We start from the raw sequence: 17,693 nt of genomic DNA on the forward strand, positions 1-17,693 counted from the left end.
CATGCAAAAGTTGCCTCACACAAAACTTGCACATACTCAAAAGGCACCACACATAATACTCGCAACGCGCAAAACTCGCCATGCGCAAAACTTGCTGCATACAACTTGCTACACTAACCTGTCATGTAACTCGACACACAAAAAGTTGCTACACGCATGTTGCTACACAAAACTCATCTCACAAAAGTCGCTACATGCATGTCGCCACACGCAACTCAACACACACAACTTGACAAACGAAACTCGCCCTAAAACACACACAAGTCTGGTATTATCCTTCAAAAATAAAAATCTGATTAATAAGCAGACAAACTACAACAATTGCACCATATAGGAAATACGGCAGCTGTCAGTCACATGACCTGTCTATTATGTGTATGTGTGAGCTAATATATACTGCCAGGGGGAGGGCTTCCTGTTGGCTGGGGATTTATCAGGCTGCCAATTTAGCTTACAAATACTGAGGTAAAAATACTGAGCAAATAACGTGTGAACGAGGTCTAATACAGGAGGAGATGACACACAGGTATATACTATATACAGGGGAGATGACACACAGATATATACTATATACAGGAGAGATGACACACAGGTATATACTATATAGAGGAGGAGATGACATATAGGTACATATATATACAGGAGGAGATGACATACAGGTATATACTATATACAGGAGGAGATGACATACAGGTATATGCTATATGTAGAAGATGACATGCAGGTATATACTATATGCAGGAGGAGATGACACTCAGATATATACTATATACAGGGGAGATGACACACAGGTATATACTATATACAGGAGGAGATGACATACAGGTATATGCTATATATAGAAGATGACATGCAGGTATATACTATATGCAGGAGGAGATGACACTCAGATATATACTATATACAGGGGAGATGATACACAGGTATATACTATATACAGGAGGAGATGACATACAGGTATATACTATATATAGAAGGAGATGACATTCAGGTATATACTATATACAGGGGAGATGACACACAGCAGGTATATACTATATACAGGGGAGATGACATACAGGTATATACTATATACAGGAGATGACATACAGATGTATACTATATATAAGGGAGATGACAAACATGTATATACTGAGGTGATGAGGTGAAAATGAGAGGTGTGAGGTGAAAATGAAAAGGCGTGAGTGCAAAATGAGAGGAGTGAGGAAAAATAGTGGAGTGATCAGAAAATGACAGATGTGAGGTTGAAATGACAAGTGTTAGGGGGGAATGAGAGGAGTGAGGGAGAAAATGAGAGGTGTGAGGGAGAAAATGAGAGATGTGAGGGGGAAAATGAAAGATGTGATTGGGAAAATGAGAGGCGTGATGGGAAAATAAGAGAAGTGAGGCGCTATAACTAACCACAGATATTTACTATGCCCAGGCAACGCCGGGCTCTTCAGCTAGTAAACACCTAAAGTAATTCCTTCAGAAGAAGGGTTATATTAAAGATATTGCTGAATGGTTTAGTGGTCATATCCATCAGTGCGTTCATTCTAGGCCTTCAATAACCAGATTTTACAAGGGGAAAGTAGAAAGCATTGCTTGCTGGTTGGCTGTGTTGAATATTTAAGTTCTATTTTTCTGCTATTTTCTAGCACTTTTTTTTCCCCAATAAGCTGACTGCTTTTTCCTATCCATAGTATGGCAACGTTCACATGAGCAGAGAAAAAACTGTCTGATTTTCATCCAGAAGAAAACGGATTAATTCTTCATCTCTATTGTCACCTGTATGCAATTTGTATGTCCATTTATAGTTATATATGTTATCAACTGTACCTTATTAAAAGAGTAACGGTGAATTTAGAAGCAGGTTTTTGCTATTTAATCTGAGAGCAGCATAAAATAAAGCAAGAAAGCCCGATTCCAGTGATGTGTCACTTACTAGGCTGTGTGTTGTAGTTTCAATGCAATCAGTGTTGAATCTGCAAGAGATTATCACTGCCTGAGTAGGTAGGTTTCAGGTCCTCAGTAGTCCAGCTAAACTACCGTATTTTTCGGACTATAAGACGCACCGGACCATAAGGCGCACCCCAAATTTGGGGTGAAAATTGCAGAAAAAAAGATTTTTTAAAGGATGGGGGTCCGTCTTATTGTCCAAATTTACAGTATCTTACCTGAGGGCTGGCGGTGGCAGAGCAGGGTCACAGGAGGCATGGTTTCGGCAGAGGTGGGGAGGTGCTGGGATGAGGAGGTGCTGGGATGAGGAGGAGCAGTGAGAGGTATGGCGTGAGAGGGGTCCCTTTCCCCGGTATAGTGATGCAGCAGCCCGGTAAGCAGCAGAGCCGGTTGAATCCTGCGGTGGCAGAGGTGCGGCGGCAGAGGAGGCGCAGTAAACTGGGTCCCTTTCTCCGGTGAGGTGATGCAGCAGCTGGTTAGCAGCAGGGCCAGGTGAATCCTGTTGTTATCGGTGGTTGCGGCCATTTTCCTGAGGCCGCGCGTGCGCAGATGGAGCGCTCTGCTTCCCGGGGCTTCAGGAAAATGGCCGCGGGAGGCCGCGCGTGCGCAGATGGAGATCGCAGCGGCCATTTTCCTGAAGCCCCGGGAAGCAGAGCGCTCCATCTGCGCACGCGCGGCCTCAGGAAAATGGCTGCCACCACCGATAACAACAGGATTCACCCGGCTCTGCTGCTTACCGGGCTGCTGCATCACCTCACCGGAGAAAGGGACCCCGCTTACTGCGCCTCCTCTGCCACCACACCTCTGCCGCCACGGTAAGCCTGCATTGCGACTATTAGACGCACCCCCCATTTTCCCCCCTTTTTTATGGGGAAAAAGTGCGTCTTGTAGTCCGAAAAATACGGTATGTAAACCTGGCCTCAATACATAAACTGCACAACTCCTATGGATTGGCCATCAGTACTTTGTTGAAAAACACCTTTAGAACTGCTAGAGAAGTCCTATATGTATGGTTATATTTAAAACTGTGATAGGCTTGTGCATCCAGCATTTCAGTATATTTTTGTGGAAAAGTGAAATTTATGTGATGTGTAAATGTCTGTGTGAAACTGGTGGTTGTGTTTGGGGCCGCTTACCGCAATGAGGAAATTCAGCATACTTCTATATCATCCTGTAAGCAGTGCTTTCCCTGCAACTCCCTGAATTACAAAAGTTTTCACACTTCATCTTTTTTCACATCATCGGTTTGCAGATGTTGTAGTGCTGCAGTACACACCTTCCCTGCTCCAGCGCTCGCTCTCCACCGCTGTTGCAGAGAGGTAACAGCGACAGCACCCATCACCGCTGCAGCCACTCACTGCCCTCAGCTGCTCCGCAGATGTAGGTGGTGCGAGACTCTGAGCCCAGTGAGTGGCGGCAGGCGCTGGAGCAGTGAGGTGGAGTATTGCTGCTGTTCTTATTTTCATTATCTGGAAGTCTGTGAGCTATAAAAAGTTGAAGGGTAAAACCCCTTTAAGTTTATTAGTATAGGAAAATAGCCTAAATTACAGGATCGTTTTTAGGCTATGTGCACACGTTCAGGATTTCTTGCAGAAAATTCCTGAGAATTCCGGACATTTTCTGCAAGAAATCCGCAAGAAAACCGCATGCGTTTTTGCCGCGATTTTGCCGCGGTTTTGCAGCGTTTTTGCCGCGTTTTTGCTGCGTTTTTTTCCGGACACTTCCCAATGCATTTTGGAGTGGGAAATCCGCAAAAAAACCCGGAAAATTATAGTACATGCTGCGTTTTTTTCGCGGAAAAAAAACGCATCATGTGCACAAAACATGCGGAATTCATTCTAAATTATGGGATGCTTATTGTATGCGGTTTTTTTTGCGGTTTTATAGCGTTTTTATCGGGAAAAACCGCGAAAAAAACACAACGTGTGAACACAGCCTTAATATCTTGAGTTCAATCACAATAGAGTAATACACTAGGCTATTTTTGAGAAATCTGTGTATGGTCCTGTGCACACATTGCAGATTTGTCGCATTCTTTTCCTTCCGCACAGATTTGTCACAAGCCCTGAAGGGTTTCCTGATGCCAGCAAAGGGAATGAGAATCCTGACATCTCATGCACATATAAATCTGCTGACTATCCATTCTTTCAGTGTTCTTGTTGCAGATTTCACCCATACTAATTGTTATTAACCCACACTTTATTTTATTTCGGCATTGGAATGGTGCTACCAATGTAAGTTTGCTGCCCCTAGTATTATACTCACCTGCTGCTGTCTTCAGCTCTTCCCGTTGCTGCTCGGGTCTTGATCCGCCATCTTGTGACCACAACTTCTGACTGACCGAAAGTCAGAGGTAACCGCCTCAAGCTCTCAGGGTAAGTCTGTGGTGGGTGGGGGGCTCGTTCTGGCTCTCATAGACTTACATTGAGTTGTGACTTCTGGCTCACTCAGGAAACACTGGAGCGATCTGGGAAGTCACAACCTGCCGAAGATGACCAGAACGGCGCAGGGAACAGCTGAAGATGGCAGCTGATAAGTATAAGACTGGGGGCAAGAAACTTAGATTTGTGGCACCATTCCAGCGCTGAAATGCAAAAAAACCCAAAACGCTAAAGTGTATTGCTTACACCATATCTCACTACTAAACTAGCTGTATTGCTGCACTATTTAGGTACACACACTTTTTTTTAACGCTCTGTGACTTAATAGTTAATAAATTTTCTGTTTTGTATGATATTTTTCAGTCTTATTGCAGATTGTGAGTTGTTTCTCCTTCTTGCTTCCTTTTTCGGCATCGCTTTGAGTAAACATACCTGAGAGGCAGCGGCTTGTGGTGTGATCATATAAACGTGACGGGTGTGACTAAGACGAGTATCTTCTTATTTCGGTCAGTTCACCTCACTTTTATCACTTTCCGCAGGTTTCGGTCTGCTCTGTCCATTCTGCAGTGGAAGTTGCGCCCCCTTTGATGAGATGAAGGAGTGATCCAGCCCCCTGACAGAAACCATGAACAGCACGGTAGAACTAGTAGAGAATGTCAAGAAGCTGGTTGTCCGCCTTAGAAATGTGGAGGAAGGGAAGCAGATAGACAATCTGGTTCAGATATTGGAAGACTTGCACGCTCACACCTTTTGTGATGACGGTACGTTTTGTCATGGATTGCTGCTGTGTTTTCTTTATGGGATTATGACATCTAACACGGTTATGTATTTTTTAATTAAATATCAGCTCCAGAAATATTCAGTGATGTGAACGTCCATCTGCCCCTGTTACTGGTGCTGGAGTCCTACATAAAAGTCGCTGTCATACAGGAGGTAATGTAACCTCATACAAGAATGCTTGTTTGTTTTTTTTCATTATTTGCTTTTTGAGTCAACCTCATGACTACATGTTTTACATACCTCGGTTCCTGTAGCGTGTATTGCTTGGTAGTTTCTACCTGGTAAAGCCTGCTGGACATTTCATCAAGCAGGAAGCAAACCTTATTTTTCTTTACAAAGTAATCTGATAACCTGCCAGTAGAAAGTGTAACGAGGGTTTGATACCAGGTTCAAAATGGCAAGTTTTTACACTTACTTTATTCCATTGTGTGATTTCCTGAGTAATCCATTTTTTTTTAGCGCACCGTACAGTTCCAGAAATATGGACCTATTTATTTAGTGCTAATTTTTTAGGTTTTAACTAAGGGGGCACGGCTCACAGATTTTCCTGAAGACGTGTCTCTGTCTGCTGTGCATTATTAGGCTGGCGTCACACTCAGCATATAAGAATACGGTCCATATTTTACGGCCGTAATACGCCAGAAAAGTAAAAAAATGGTGATCCGTAAGTACTCCGTAGGCCGGGTGTGTCAGCGTATTTTGCGCATGGCATCCTCCGTATGTAATCCGTATGGCATCCGTACTGCGAGATTTTCTCGCAGGCTTGCAAAACTGACATACGGACATACAATGGATCCATGTGTTAAAAAAATCTTAATAACATATATACTGTTTTATATATATATATATATATATATATATATATATATATATATATAATATTTCATACAGCGCTAGATAGCTTAAGAGCCGGTAATTTAGTTGCCGGCTTTTGCTATCTCCTTCCTAAACCCGACATGATATGAGACATGGTTTACATACAGTAAACCATCTCATATCCCTTTTTTTTGCATATTACACACTACTGTTAGTAGTATGTATGTGCAAAATGTGGGCTCTGTAGCTATTGAATTAAAGGGTCAAATCGCGGAAAAAAATGGCGTGGGCTCCCACGCAATTTTCTCTGCCAGAGTGGTAAAGCCAGTGACTGAGGGCAGATATTAATAGCCTGGAGGGAGTCCATGGTTATTGGCCCCCCCTGGCTAAAAACAACTGCCCCCACCACCACAGAAAAGGCACATCTGGAAGATGCGCCTATTCTGGCACTTGGCCACTCTCTTCCCATTCCCATGTAGCAGTGGGATATGGGGTAATCAAGGGTTAATGTCACCTTGCTATTGTAAGGTGACATTAAGTCAGATTAATAATGGAGAGGCGTCAATTATGACACCTATCCATTATTAATCCAATAGTAGGAAATGGTTAATAAGCACACACACACATTATTCCAAAGTATTTTAATGAAATAAATACACAGGTTTTTGTAATATTTTATTATTCTGGTAATCCACCTGAAGACCCTCGTCCTGTAAAAAAGTTAAAATAAAAAAACAACAATATCCCATACCTTCCGTCGTTCTGTAACGTCCCACGATGTAAATCCATCTGAAGGGGTTAACTATTTTTACAAGCAGAAGGTCTGCTAATGCAGCTGTGCTTCTGTCTGTAAAACCCCGGGGAAGGAATGGAATGTAGGTCAATGACCTGTATTTACCTTCAGTTGCGGTGATGCGCCCTCTGCTGGATGTCCTCATATGAACTCGAGCCTGGGAACTTTTCTGAATATTTTCCCACGCTCGAGTTCATATGAGGACATCAAGCAGAGGGCGCCTCACCGCAACTGAAGGTAAATACAGGTCATTGACCTACTTTCCATTCATTCCCCGGGGTTTTACAGACAGAAGCACATCTGCATTAGCAGAGCTTCTGCTTGTAAAAATAGTTAACCATTTCAGATGGATTTACATCGTGGGACGTTACAGAACGACGGAAGGTATGAGATATTGTTGTTTTTTTATTTTAACTTTTTTACAGGACGAGGGTCTTCAGGTGGATTACCAGAATAATAAAATATTACAAAAACCTGTGTATTTTTCATTAAAATACTTTAGAATAACGTGTGTGTGTGTGTGTTTATTAACCAATTCCTACTATTGGATTAATAATGGATAGGTGTCATAATTGACGCCTCTCCATTATTAATCTGGCTTAATGTCGCCTTACAATAGCAAAGTGACATTAACCTTTCATTACCCCATATCCCACTGCTACACGGGAATGGGAAGAGAGTGACCAAGTGCCAGAATAGGCGCATCTTCCAGATGTGCCTTTTCTGGGGGCAGATGCTTTTAGCCGAGGGGGGGGGCAATAACCATGTACCCTCTCCAGGCTATTACTATCTGCCCTCAGTCACTGGCTTTACCATTCTGGTGGACAAAATTGCGCGGGAGCCCACGCCATTTTTTTCCGCGATTTAACCCTTTAATTCATTAGCTACAGAGCCCACATTTTGCACATACACACTACTAACATTAGTAGTGTGGAATATACAAAAAAAAGGGATATGAGATGGTTTACTGTATGTAAACCATGTCTCATATCATGTCGGGTTTGGAAAGGAGATCGCAAATGCCGGCAATTGAATTACCGGCTTTTAAGCTATCTAGCGCTGTATGAAATATTAATATATATACATATATGTGTCTCACTGACATGTCTACACATATATACCCCTATACTCTGTGTAGACATTAATTTTAGCTATTCTATTCTAACCTGTCAGTGTGATTTTACTGTACACTGCACTGAATTGCCGGCTTTTCTCTAGAACACCGCTGCATATTTCTCGCAAGTCACACTGTTGGTCCGTGTGTAATCCGTATTTTTCTCGCCCCCATAGACTTTCATTGGTGTATTTTTTGCGCAATACGGTGACAAACGCAGCATGCTGCGATTTTCTACAGCCGTAGAAGACAGTATAATACGGATCAGTAAAATACGGCTGATAGGAACAGGGGCATAGAGAAGCATTGTACCGTATGCAATCCGTATTTTCTGCACCTCTCTTACGTCCGTAAAACACGGTAGTGTGACGCCGGCCTTAAAGTAAAGTACTGCAGTGCACAGATGTCGGGGCACTTTCACCTTTCTCTGCACTTGCGCATTGCAGTACTTGGTCAGCGCAGAGAAAAGTAAAGCCTGCACAGGAGCGTGCTGTCAGGGAGACTGTGTGGATCACGTAGGACGCATCATCCACATTAGGTAAGAAGGGAGCCACTGCACCGAGACTGCAATGCCCGTTGGACCCGACAACCTTGTTGGTATTTGAAACAGGGCTGTAGAGTTGGAGTCGGTGTCCATTTTGGTGGAGTCTGTATAAATTGGACCGACTCAGACTGAAAATATATAATAAATTGGGTACAGTACTACAATGCAGGATGTGCTGTAAATGTTTTTCATAATAATTTGGGAAAGTTACGAAATGTCCTATAAATGTCTGTTCTGTTCCTGATCTAAGGATCTCGGCTTTCAGTTGAGATGAATCTGTGCTGCACTTTATGTACATGCTCAGTAGGGGGGATGAATCTGTGCTGCACTTTATGTACATGCTCAGTATGGGGGATGAATCTGTGCTGCACTTTATGTACATGCTCAGTAGGGGGGATGAATCTGTGCTGCACTTTATGTACATGCTCAGTAAGGGGGATGAATCTGTGCTGCACTTTATGTACATGCTCAGTAGGGGGGATGAATCTGTGCTGCACTTTATGTACATGCTCAGTAGAGGGCAGTGCTGTGGAGTCGGGAGTCAGGGAAATGGAGGAGTCTGAGTCGGATATTTCGCGACTCCACATCCCTGATTATAAAAGGTCTTTTTCTTGTCTTGTCAGCTAGATTGGGGGCATGTATACAGCATATTAGAATGCTGTATATCAAGGCTGAAAAATACTGGCCTTATCTCACATGGTACAAATCTGGTGACAGATTCCCTTTAATCTAACTGCCAGCCAAAAAAAACTGTGCACCCTAACCAAAAGAGTACTAGCTCAGACATAATTTTTTTTTTAATTGATAAAGAGAATCAAGTTGTTCTGAAAAAAAAAAACGCAAATCTTCCAATAGAACTAAATTTTGCATGATGAAATACTCATTACTTCAATGTTTACCTTTGTGGCACAGTAAAGGGGAGTCAAAACATTAGATTATTGGCAGAATCCACCTAAAAGATGCCTAGGGTTTTCTCTTGCAACCATGGGCACTGAAAAAAATCTGTATATTTACAAGTGTTGTGTTGGGAATTCCTTTTTTATTTGGTACTCTTCCACAGTATGTGTAATGCCTATGTCTGGGGCTACTTGACAATCTTCGTTACATAACGGTATAGTCCTATGACTGAAGATTTAGGTGAAAACGCTGAGATAGAAGCTTTGTGTAACTTGCTTCCTCTGCCATTTCTGATTGCACCAAAGTTATGGCTGACAGTATCTATGGCTTGATGTGCCAAATCATATAACAGTCACATGCTATACATTGGCATGGACCCATGTTTCACTTTTTTGTAGTGCGACATACCGATATTTTTACTAAATTCAATACTGTTGGGGAGAAAATAGTCACTTGAAAGTTGAGCAAAAGTGTCTTGTGCGATCTAGTATGGCATAACCAAAGTCATTATGTCATACATATTGGTTAGTTGGACAAATGACAATGCGTTATGCATTCTTTAATATCATAATAAGGCTGTAGCTGTATTAACAGTACCTTTCTATGGAACTGTAACATCATAACCACCCCCCAAAAAAAACAGAACACAAAAAAAAAGTGTACTGGTGATGATCAAAGGGGTTGTCCACTAAGGTCCACTTCTTAAAAGCCTATACTCCCCTCCATTCCAGGTGTTTCAGCACTCGCTGTCCCGGGATGAGATGCAGTGGAATGACAAGTGGTGCCCGGACCCCAATCAGCGCTGGTGTCACTGTCTTCGCCTTCAGACAAACTGACCATGAAGAAGTCTGGGCTGCAGCTGATCCCTGGCTTCCTCTTCATGTTCAGTTTGTCCGAATGCGGAGACAGTGATGCCAGCACTGACTGGGCACAACACCGCATCACAACCCCGTGGAAAACAAGTGCCAACACCATGGGACCGGCGCCGGCACGGGAGGGCAGTGTAGGCTTTATTATTTTATTGAGGACGAACATTTAGTTTAAGAAGGGCTTTTCCTAGTAGTGAACAATCCCTCTAAGGTAAATCGAATGTGGACATTCTGTTCCTTCATCCATTAGTAGCAAGTGCCTCCTTCAGACATAATGATTCTTATCTCACCGCCAGCTATGTATACTGAAATGTTTGTTTTAAACTTGCCTTGATTTGGAAGTATTTGAATCAATTGTTCAATTAAGCAATCTGCCTGCAAAAGTAAACCTATTAGCATTAAGCAATAGTAACCTTTCATGCATGGCAAGCGTAAAGGCTACTATTTGCTTTACAGCTACAAATATTCATGTAACATGCATTTGTTGGCCACCAAATAACTAGCCATATTGTATTTGCTTTCTGTAAATTTCACTACTATGATAGTGTTATGAAAGCAATCTTCCACTTCCAAACATGTTTATCTCCAATGCGTTTGCTAGGTGATGAAAGGTTTTTTTATTGTGGGGTCCCACTGATTACTGCATAAGGCTGCTGACATCAATAACATAGGCATTAAATGGAGTGAGTGATGCATGTCTGGGTGATCACTGCTATAGGGCTCTTTCACATCTCAGTGTCTTCAGTACCTGTGGTGACAGTTTTCACACGTACTGGAGACACTTAAGGCCCCTTCACATTTAGCGACGCTGCAGCGATACCGACAACGATCCGAATCGCTGCAGCGTCGCTGTTTGGTCGCTGGAGAGCTGTCACACAGACAGCTCTCCAGCGACCAACGATGCCGGTAACCAGGGTAAACATCGGGTAACTAAGCGCAGGGCCGCGCTTAGTAACCCGATGTTTACCCTGGTTACCACGCTAAAAGTAAAAAAAAACAAACAGTACATACTTACCTACAGCCGTCTGTCCTCCAGCGCTGCGCTCTGCTTCTCTGCTCTCCTCCTGTACTGTCTGGGAGCCGGAAAGCAGAGCGGTGACGTCACCGCTCTGCTTTCCGGCTCACAGCCAGTACAGGAGGAGTGCAGAGCACAGCGCTGGAGGACAGACAGCGGTAGGTAAGTATGTACTGTTTGTTTTTTTTTACTTTTAGCATGGTAACCAGGGTAAACATCGGGTTACTAAGCGCGGCCCTGCGCTTAGTTACCCGATGTTTACCCTGGTTACCAGTGAAGACATCGCTGGATCGGTGTCACACACGCCGATCCAGCGATGTCTCCAGGGAGTCCAGCGACTAAATAAAGTTCTGGACTTTATTCAGCGACCAACGATCTCCCAGCAGGGGCCTGATCGTTGGTCGCTGTCACACATAACGATTTCATTAACGATATCGTTGCTACGTCACAAATAGCAACGATATCGTTAACAATATCGTTATGTGTGAAGGTACCTTTAGGTAGACCCATTCAAATCTGTGGGTCTGCACACGAGTGTGTTTCCAAGGACTAAATGTCCCTGTGCAAAACATGTAGACATGTCTGTTTTTTTACCAGCAGCACAGTCCACAAAGCATGCCACATCTGTGTGTCATCAGTGCGACACTTACGGACCACTGGGAAAAGCTTTACAGTTAGTGCTGTTCAAGGCGCCGGTTACTGAATCCAACTCTCATCATTGTCGCCTGGTCTCCCTATATGTGTATCAATCACATAAAGTTAATAAAAACAGCATGAGGTCCCCCTTATTTTTTTGAACCAGTTGAGGCAAAGAAGACAGCTGGGTGCTATTGTTATTATTATGGGATGGAGCCAATAGCCATAAAGGTTCCCAGCCTATTAATAACAGCTCACAGCTGTCTGCTTAGCCTTTACTGGTTAGTATGAAAGGGGGACTCTTCCAAAAAATGATATGGGGTCTGTTGTGAATTCTGTTGTCGGGCTCCCTCCTGTGGTCATGAATGGTACTTCGGCTGGTTCTGTCCATGGACTTCCTCTGGTGGCTGTGGGTGTTTCTGAGTTTCCTTCCACAGGTGACGAGGCTAAGTCGTTAGTGGGCTGCTCTATTTAACTCCACTTAGATCTTTGCCCCATGCCAGCTGTCAATGTTGTACTATTGGTCTAGTTCGCTCCTGGATCGTTCTGGTTACCTGTTTACTCCAGCAGAAGCTAAGTTCCTCTTGCTATTTTCTTGTTTGCTATTTTTTCTGTCCAGCTTGCTATTGTGAATATTGCCTTGCTTGCTGGAAGCTCTGGGATGCAGAGGGGCGCCTCCGCACCGTGAGTCGGTGCGGAAGGTTTTTTTCCCTGCACACTCTGCGTGGCTTTTTGTAGGTTTTTGTGCTGACCGCAAAGTTACCTTTCCTATCCTCTGTCTGTTCAGTAAGTCGGGCCTCTCTTTGCTAAATCTATTTCATCTCTGTGTTTGTGATTTCATCTTACTCACAGTCAATATATGTGGGGGCTGCCTTTTCCTTTGGGGAATTTCTCTGAGGCAAGGTAGGCTTTATTTTCCTATCTTTAGGGCTAGCTAGTTCTGAGGCTGTGACGAGTTGCATAGGGAGCGTTAGGAGCAATCCACGGCTATTTCTAGTGTGTGTGATAGGATTAGGGATTGCGGTCAGCAGAGTTTCCACTTCCCAGAGCTTGTCCTGTATTTTGTAGCTATCAGGTCTTTCCGGGTGCTCTTGACCATCAGGTCCATTCTTGTCCTAACCACCAGGTCATAACAGTACAGCTGGCCCAAAGTATTAATGCATCTCAATAGAGGGAGAAGAGAAGTTCTGAGACAATTTTTTTTTCTTTGCAGTGTGTTTTGTCTCTCTTTTCCCCTTTACCTCTGGGTGGTTCAGGACACAGGTGTAAACATGGACATTCAAGGTCTGTCCTCTTGGATGGATAATCTCACTACAAGGGTACAAAACATTCAAGATTTTGTGGTTCAGAATCCGATGTCAGAGCCTAGGATTCCAATTCCTGATTTGTTTTTTGGTGATAGATCTAAGTTCTTGAATTTCAAAAATAATTGTAAATTGTTTCTTGCCTTGAAACCTCGCTCCTCAGGTGACCCTGTTCAACAAGTAAAGATCATTATTTCTTTGTTACGTGGTGACCCTCAAGACTGGACATTTTCCCTTGCGCCAGGAGATCCGGCATTGCGTGATGTTGATGCGTTTTTCCTGGCGCTTGGATTGCTTTATGACGAACCTAATTCAGTGGATCAGGCAGAGAAAATCTTGCTGGCTCTGTGTCAGGGTCAGGATGAAGCGGAGATACGGAGATATATTGTCAGAAGTTTAGAAAGTGGTCTGTGCTCACTCAGTGGAATGAATGTGCCCTGGCAGCAATCTTCAGAAAGAGTCTCTCTGAAGACCTTAAGGATGTCATGGTGGGATTTCCCATGCCTGCTGGTCTGAATGAGTCTATGTCTTTGGCCATTCAGATCGATCGACGCTTGCGTGAGCGTAAAGCTGTGCACCATTTGGCGGTACTATCTGAGCATGGGCCTGAGCCTATGCAATGTGATAGGACTTTGACCAGAGCTGAACGGCAAGAACACAGACGTCGGAATGGGCTATGTTTTTACTGTGGTGATTCCACTCATGCTATCTCCGATTGTCCTAAGCGCACTAAGCGGTTCGCTAGGTCTGCCACCATTGGTACGGTACAGTCTAAATTTCTATTGTCCGTTACTCTGATTTGCTCATTGTCATCCTATTCTGTTATGGCATTTGTGGATTCAGGCGCTGCCCTGAATTTGATGGACTTGAAGTATGCTAGGCGCTGTGGTTTTTTCTTGGAGCCCTTGCAGTATCCTATTCCATTGAGAGGAATTGATGCTACGCCTTTGGCCAAGAATAAGCCTCAGTACTGGACCCAATTGACCATGTGCATGGTTCCTGCACATCAGGAGGATATCCGCTTTTTGGTGTTGCATAATCTGCATGATGTGGTCGTTTTGGGGTTGCCATGGCTACAGGTTCATAATCCAGTATTGGACTGGAAATCTATGTCTGTGTCCAGCTGGGGTTGCCAGGGGGTACATGGTGATGTTCCATTTTTGTCAATTTTGGCTTCCACTCCTTCTGAAGTTCCAGAGTTTTTGTCGGATTATCGGGATGTATTTGATGAGCCCAAAGCCAGTGCCCTACCTCCTCATAGGGATTGCGATTGTGCAATTAATTTGATTCCTGGTAGTAAGTTTCCTAAGGGCCGATTGTTCAATTTATCTGTGCCAGAACACGCCGCTATGCGGAGTTATATAAAGGAATCCTTGGAGAAAGGCCATATTCGCCCGTCATCATCACCGTTAGGAGCAGGGTTCTTTTTTTGTGGCCAAGAAGGATGGTTCTTTGAGACCTTGTATTGATTACCGCCTTCTTAATAAAATTACAGTCAAATTTCAGTATCCTTTGCCGTTGCTGTCTGATTTGTTTGCTCGTATTAAAGGGGCTAGTTGGTTCACCAAGATAGATCTTCGAGGGGCGTATAATCTTGTGCGTATTAAACAGGGCGATGAATGGAAAACAGCATTTAATACGCCCGAGGGCCATTTTGAGTACCTGGTTATGCCATTCAGGCTTTCCAATGCTCCATCAGAATTTCAGTCCTTTATGCATGACATCTTCCGAGAGTACCTGGATAAATTCCTGATTGTGTATTTGGATGATATTTTGGTCTCTTCGGATGATTGGGAGTCTCATGTGAAGCAGGTCAGAATGGTGTTCCAGGTCCTTCGTGCGAATTCCTTGTTTGTGAAGGGGTCTAAGTGTCTCTTTAAAGTTCAGAAGGTTTCATTTTTGGGGTTCATTTTTTCCCCTTCTACTATCGAGATGGACCCTGTTAAAGTCCAGGCCATTTACGATTGGACTCAGCCGACATCTGTGAAGAGCCTGCAAAAGTTCCTGGGTTTTGCTAATTTTTATCGGCGCTTCATCGCTAATTTTTCTAGTGTTGCTAAACCGTTGACTGATTTGACCAAGAAGGGTGCTGATGTGGTCAATTGGTCTTCTGCAGCTGTAGAGGCTTTTCAGGAGTTGAAGCGTCGTTTTTCTTCTGCCCCTGTGTTGTGCCAGCCAGATGTTTCGCTCCCGTTTCAGGTTGAGGTTGATGCTTCTGAGATTGGAGCAGGGGCTGTTTTGTCGCAAAGAAGTTCTGATGGCTCGGTGATGAAGCCATGTGCTTTCTTTTCTAGAAAGTTTTCGCCTGCTGAGCGTAATTATGATGTTGGTAATCCAGAGTTGTTGGCCATGAAGTGGGCATTCGAGGAGTGGCGTCATTGGCTTGAAGGAGCCAAGCATCGCGTGGTGGTCTTGACAGATCACAAGAATTTGACTTACCGTATCTTGAGTCTGCCAAACGGTTGAATCCGAGACAGGCTCGATGGTTGTTATTTTTCTCCCGTTTTGATTTTGTGGTTTCGTACCTTCCGGGCTCTAAGAATGTGAAGGCTGATGCCCTGTCAAGGAGTTTTGTGCCTGACTCTCCGGGTGTTCCTGAGCCGGTGGGTATTCTCAAAGAGGGGGTAATTTTGTCTGCCATCTCCCCTGATTTGCGGCGGGTGCTGCAAAAATTTCAGGCTGATAGACCTGACCGTTGCCCAGCGGAGAAACTGTTTGTCCCTGATAGATGGACTAGTAAAGTTATCTCTGAGATTCATTGTTCAATGTTGGCTGGGCATCCTGGAATCTTTGGTACCAGAGATTTGGTGGCTAGATCCTTTTGGTGGCTGTCTTTGTCACGGGATGTGCGTTCTTTTGTGCAGTCCTGTGGGACTTGTGCTCGGGCTAAGCCCTGCTGTTCTCCTGCCAGTGGGTTGCTTTTGCCCTTGCCGGTCCTGAAGAGGCCCTGGACGCATATTTCTATGGATTTTATTTCGGATCTCCCCGTCTCTCAAAAGATGTCGGTCATTTGGGTGGTTTGTGATCGTTTTTCTAAGATGGTCCATTTGGTACCCTTGTCTAAATTGCCTTCCTCCTCTGATTTGGTGCCATTATTTTTCCAGCATGTGGTTCGTTTACATGGTATCCCGGAGAACATCGTTTCGGACAGAGGTTCCCAGTTTGTTTCGAGGTTTTGGCGATCCTTTTGTGCTAGGATGGGCATTGATTTGTCTTTTTCCTCGGCTTTCCATCCTCAGACAAATGGCCAAACCGAACGAACTAATCAGACTTTGGAAACATATCTGAGATGCTTTGTTTCTGCTGATCAGGATGATTGGGTGTCCTTTTTGCTGTTGGCTGAGTTCGCCCTTAATAATCGGGCCAGCTCGGCTACTTTAGTTTCGCTGTTTTTCTGCAATTCTGGTTTCCATCCTCGTTTCTCTTCAGGGCAGGTTGAGTCTTCGGACTGTCCTGGTGTAGATACTGTGGTGGATAGGTTGCAGCAGATTTGGACTCATGTGGTGGACAATTTGACATTGTCCCAGGAGAAGGCTCAACGTTTCGCTAACCGCCGGCGCTGTGTGGGTCCCCGACTTCGTGTTGGGGATTTGGTTTGGTTGTCGTCTCGTTTTGTTCCTATGAAGGTTTCCTCTCCTAAGTTTAAGCCTCGTTTCATTGGTCCGTATAAGATTTCTGAGGTTATCAATCCTGTGTCATTTCGTTTGGCCCTTCCAGCTTCTTTTGCCATCCATAATGTGTTCCATAGGTCGTTATTGCGGAGATACGTGGCGCCTGTGGTTCCATCCGTTGATCCTCCTGCCCCGGTGTTGGTTGAGGGGGAGTTGGAGTATGTGGTTGAGAAGATTTTGGATTCTCGTATTTCGAGACGGAAACTCCAGTACCTGGTCAAGTGGAAGGGTTATGGTCAGGAAGAGAATTCCTGGGTTTTTGCCTCTGATGTTCATGCTGCCGATCTGGTTCGTGCCTTTCATCTGGCTCATCCTGGTCGGCCTGGGGGCTCTGGTGAGGGTTCGGTGACCCCTCCTCAAGGGGGGGGGGGGGTACTGTTGTGAATTCTGTTGTCGGGCTCCCTCCTGTGGTCATGAATGGTACTTCGGCTGGTTCTGTCCATGGACTTCCTCTGGTGGCTGTGGGTGTTTCTGAGTTTCCTTCCACAGGTGACGAGGCTAAGTCGTTAGTGGGCTGCTCTATTTAACTCCACTTAGATCTTTGCCCCATGCCAGCTGTCAATGTTGTACTATTGGTCTAGTTCGCTCCTGGATCGTTCTGGTTACCTGTTTACTCCAGCAGAAGCTAAGTTCCTCTTGCTATTTTCTTGTTTGCTATTTTTTCTGTCCAGCTTGCTATTGTGAATATTGCCTTGCTTGCTGGAAGCTCTGGGATGCAGAGGGGCGCCTCCGCACCGTGAGTCGGTGCGGAAGGATTTTTTCCCTGCACACTCTGCGTGGCTTTTTGTAGGTTTTTGTGCTGACCGCAAAGTTACCTTTCCCATCCTCTGTCTGTTCAGTAAGTCGGGCCTCTCTTTGCTAAATCTATTTCATCTCTGTGTTTGTGATTTCATCTTACTCACAGTCAATATATGTGGGGGCTGCCTTTTCCTTTG

General features: G+C 44.3%; 1 protein-coding gene across 2 annotated transcripts in view; it reads left to right on the forward strand.

Moving 5' to 3' along the window:
• Positions 1–17,693, forward strand: part of LRRK2 (leucine rich repeat kinase 2) — a 321,822-nt gene that overhangs the window by 12,876 nt on the left and 291,253 nt on the right. For both annotated transcript variants that reach the window (XM_069765011.1, XM_069765012.1), the window contains exons 2-3: positions 4,859–5,080; positions 5,167–5,252. In XM_069765011.1, the coding sequence (XP_069621112.1) occupies positions 4,945–5,080; positions 5,167–5,252 (222 nt within the window). In that variant the 5' untranslated portion in view covers positions 4,859–4,944. The remainder of the gene's footprint in view (positions 1–4,858; positions 5,081–5,166; positions 5,253–17,693) is intronic.

Source organism: Ranitomeya imitator, chromosome 4, assembly GCF_032444005.1.
Source record: "Ranitomeya imitator isolate aRanImi1 chromosome 4, aRanImi1.pri, whole genome shotgun sequence".
Taxonomy (NCBI): Eukaryota; Metazoa; Chordata; class Amphibia; order Anura; family Dendrobatidae; genus Ranitomeya; species Ranitomeya imitator.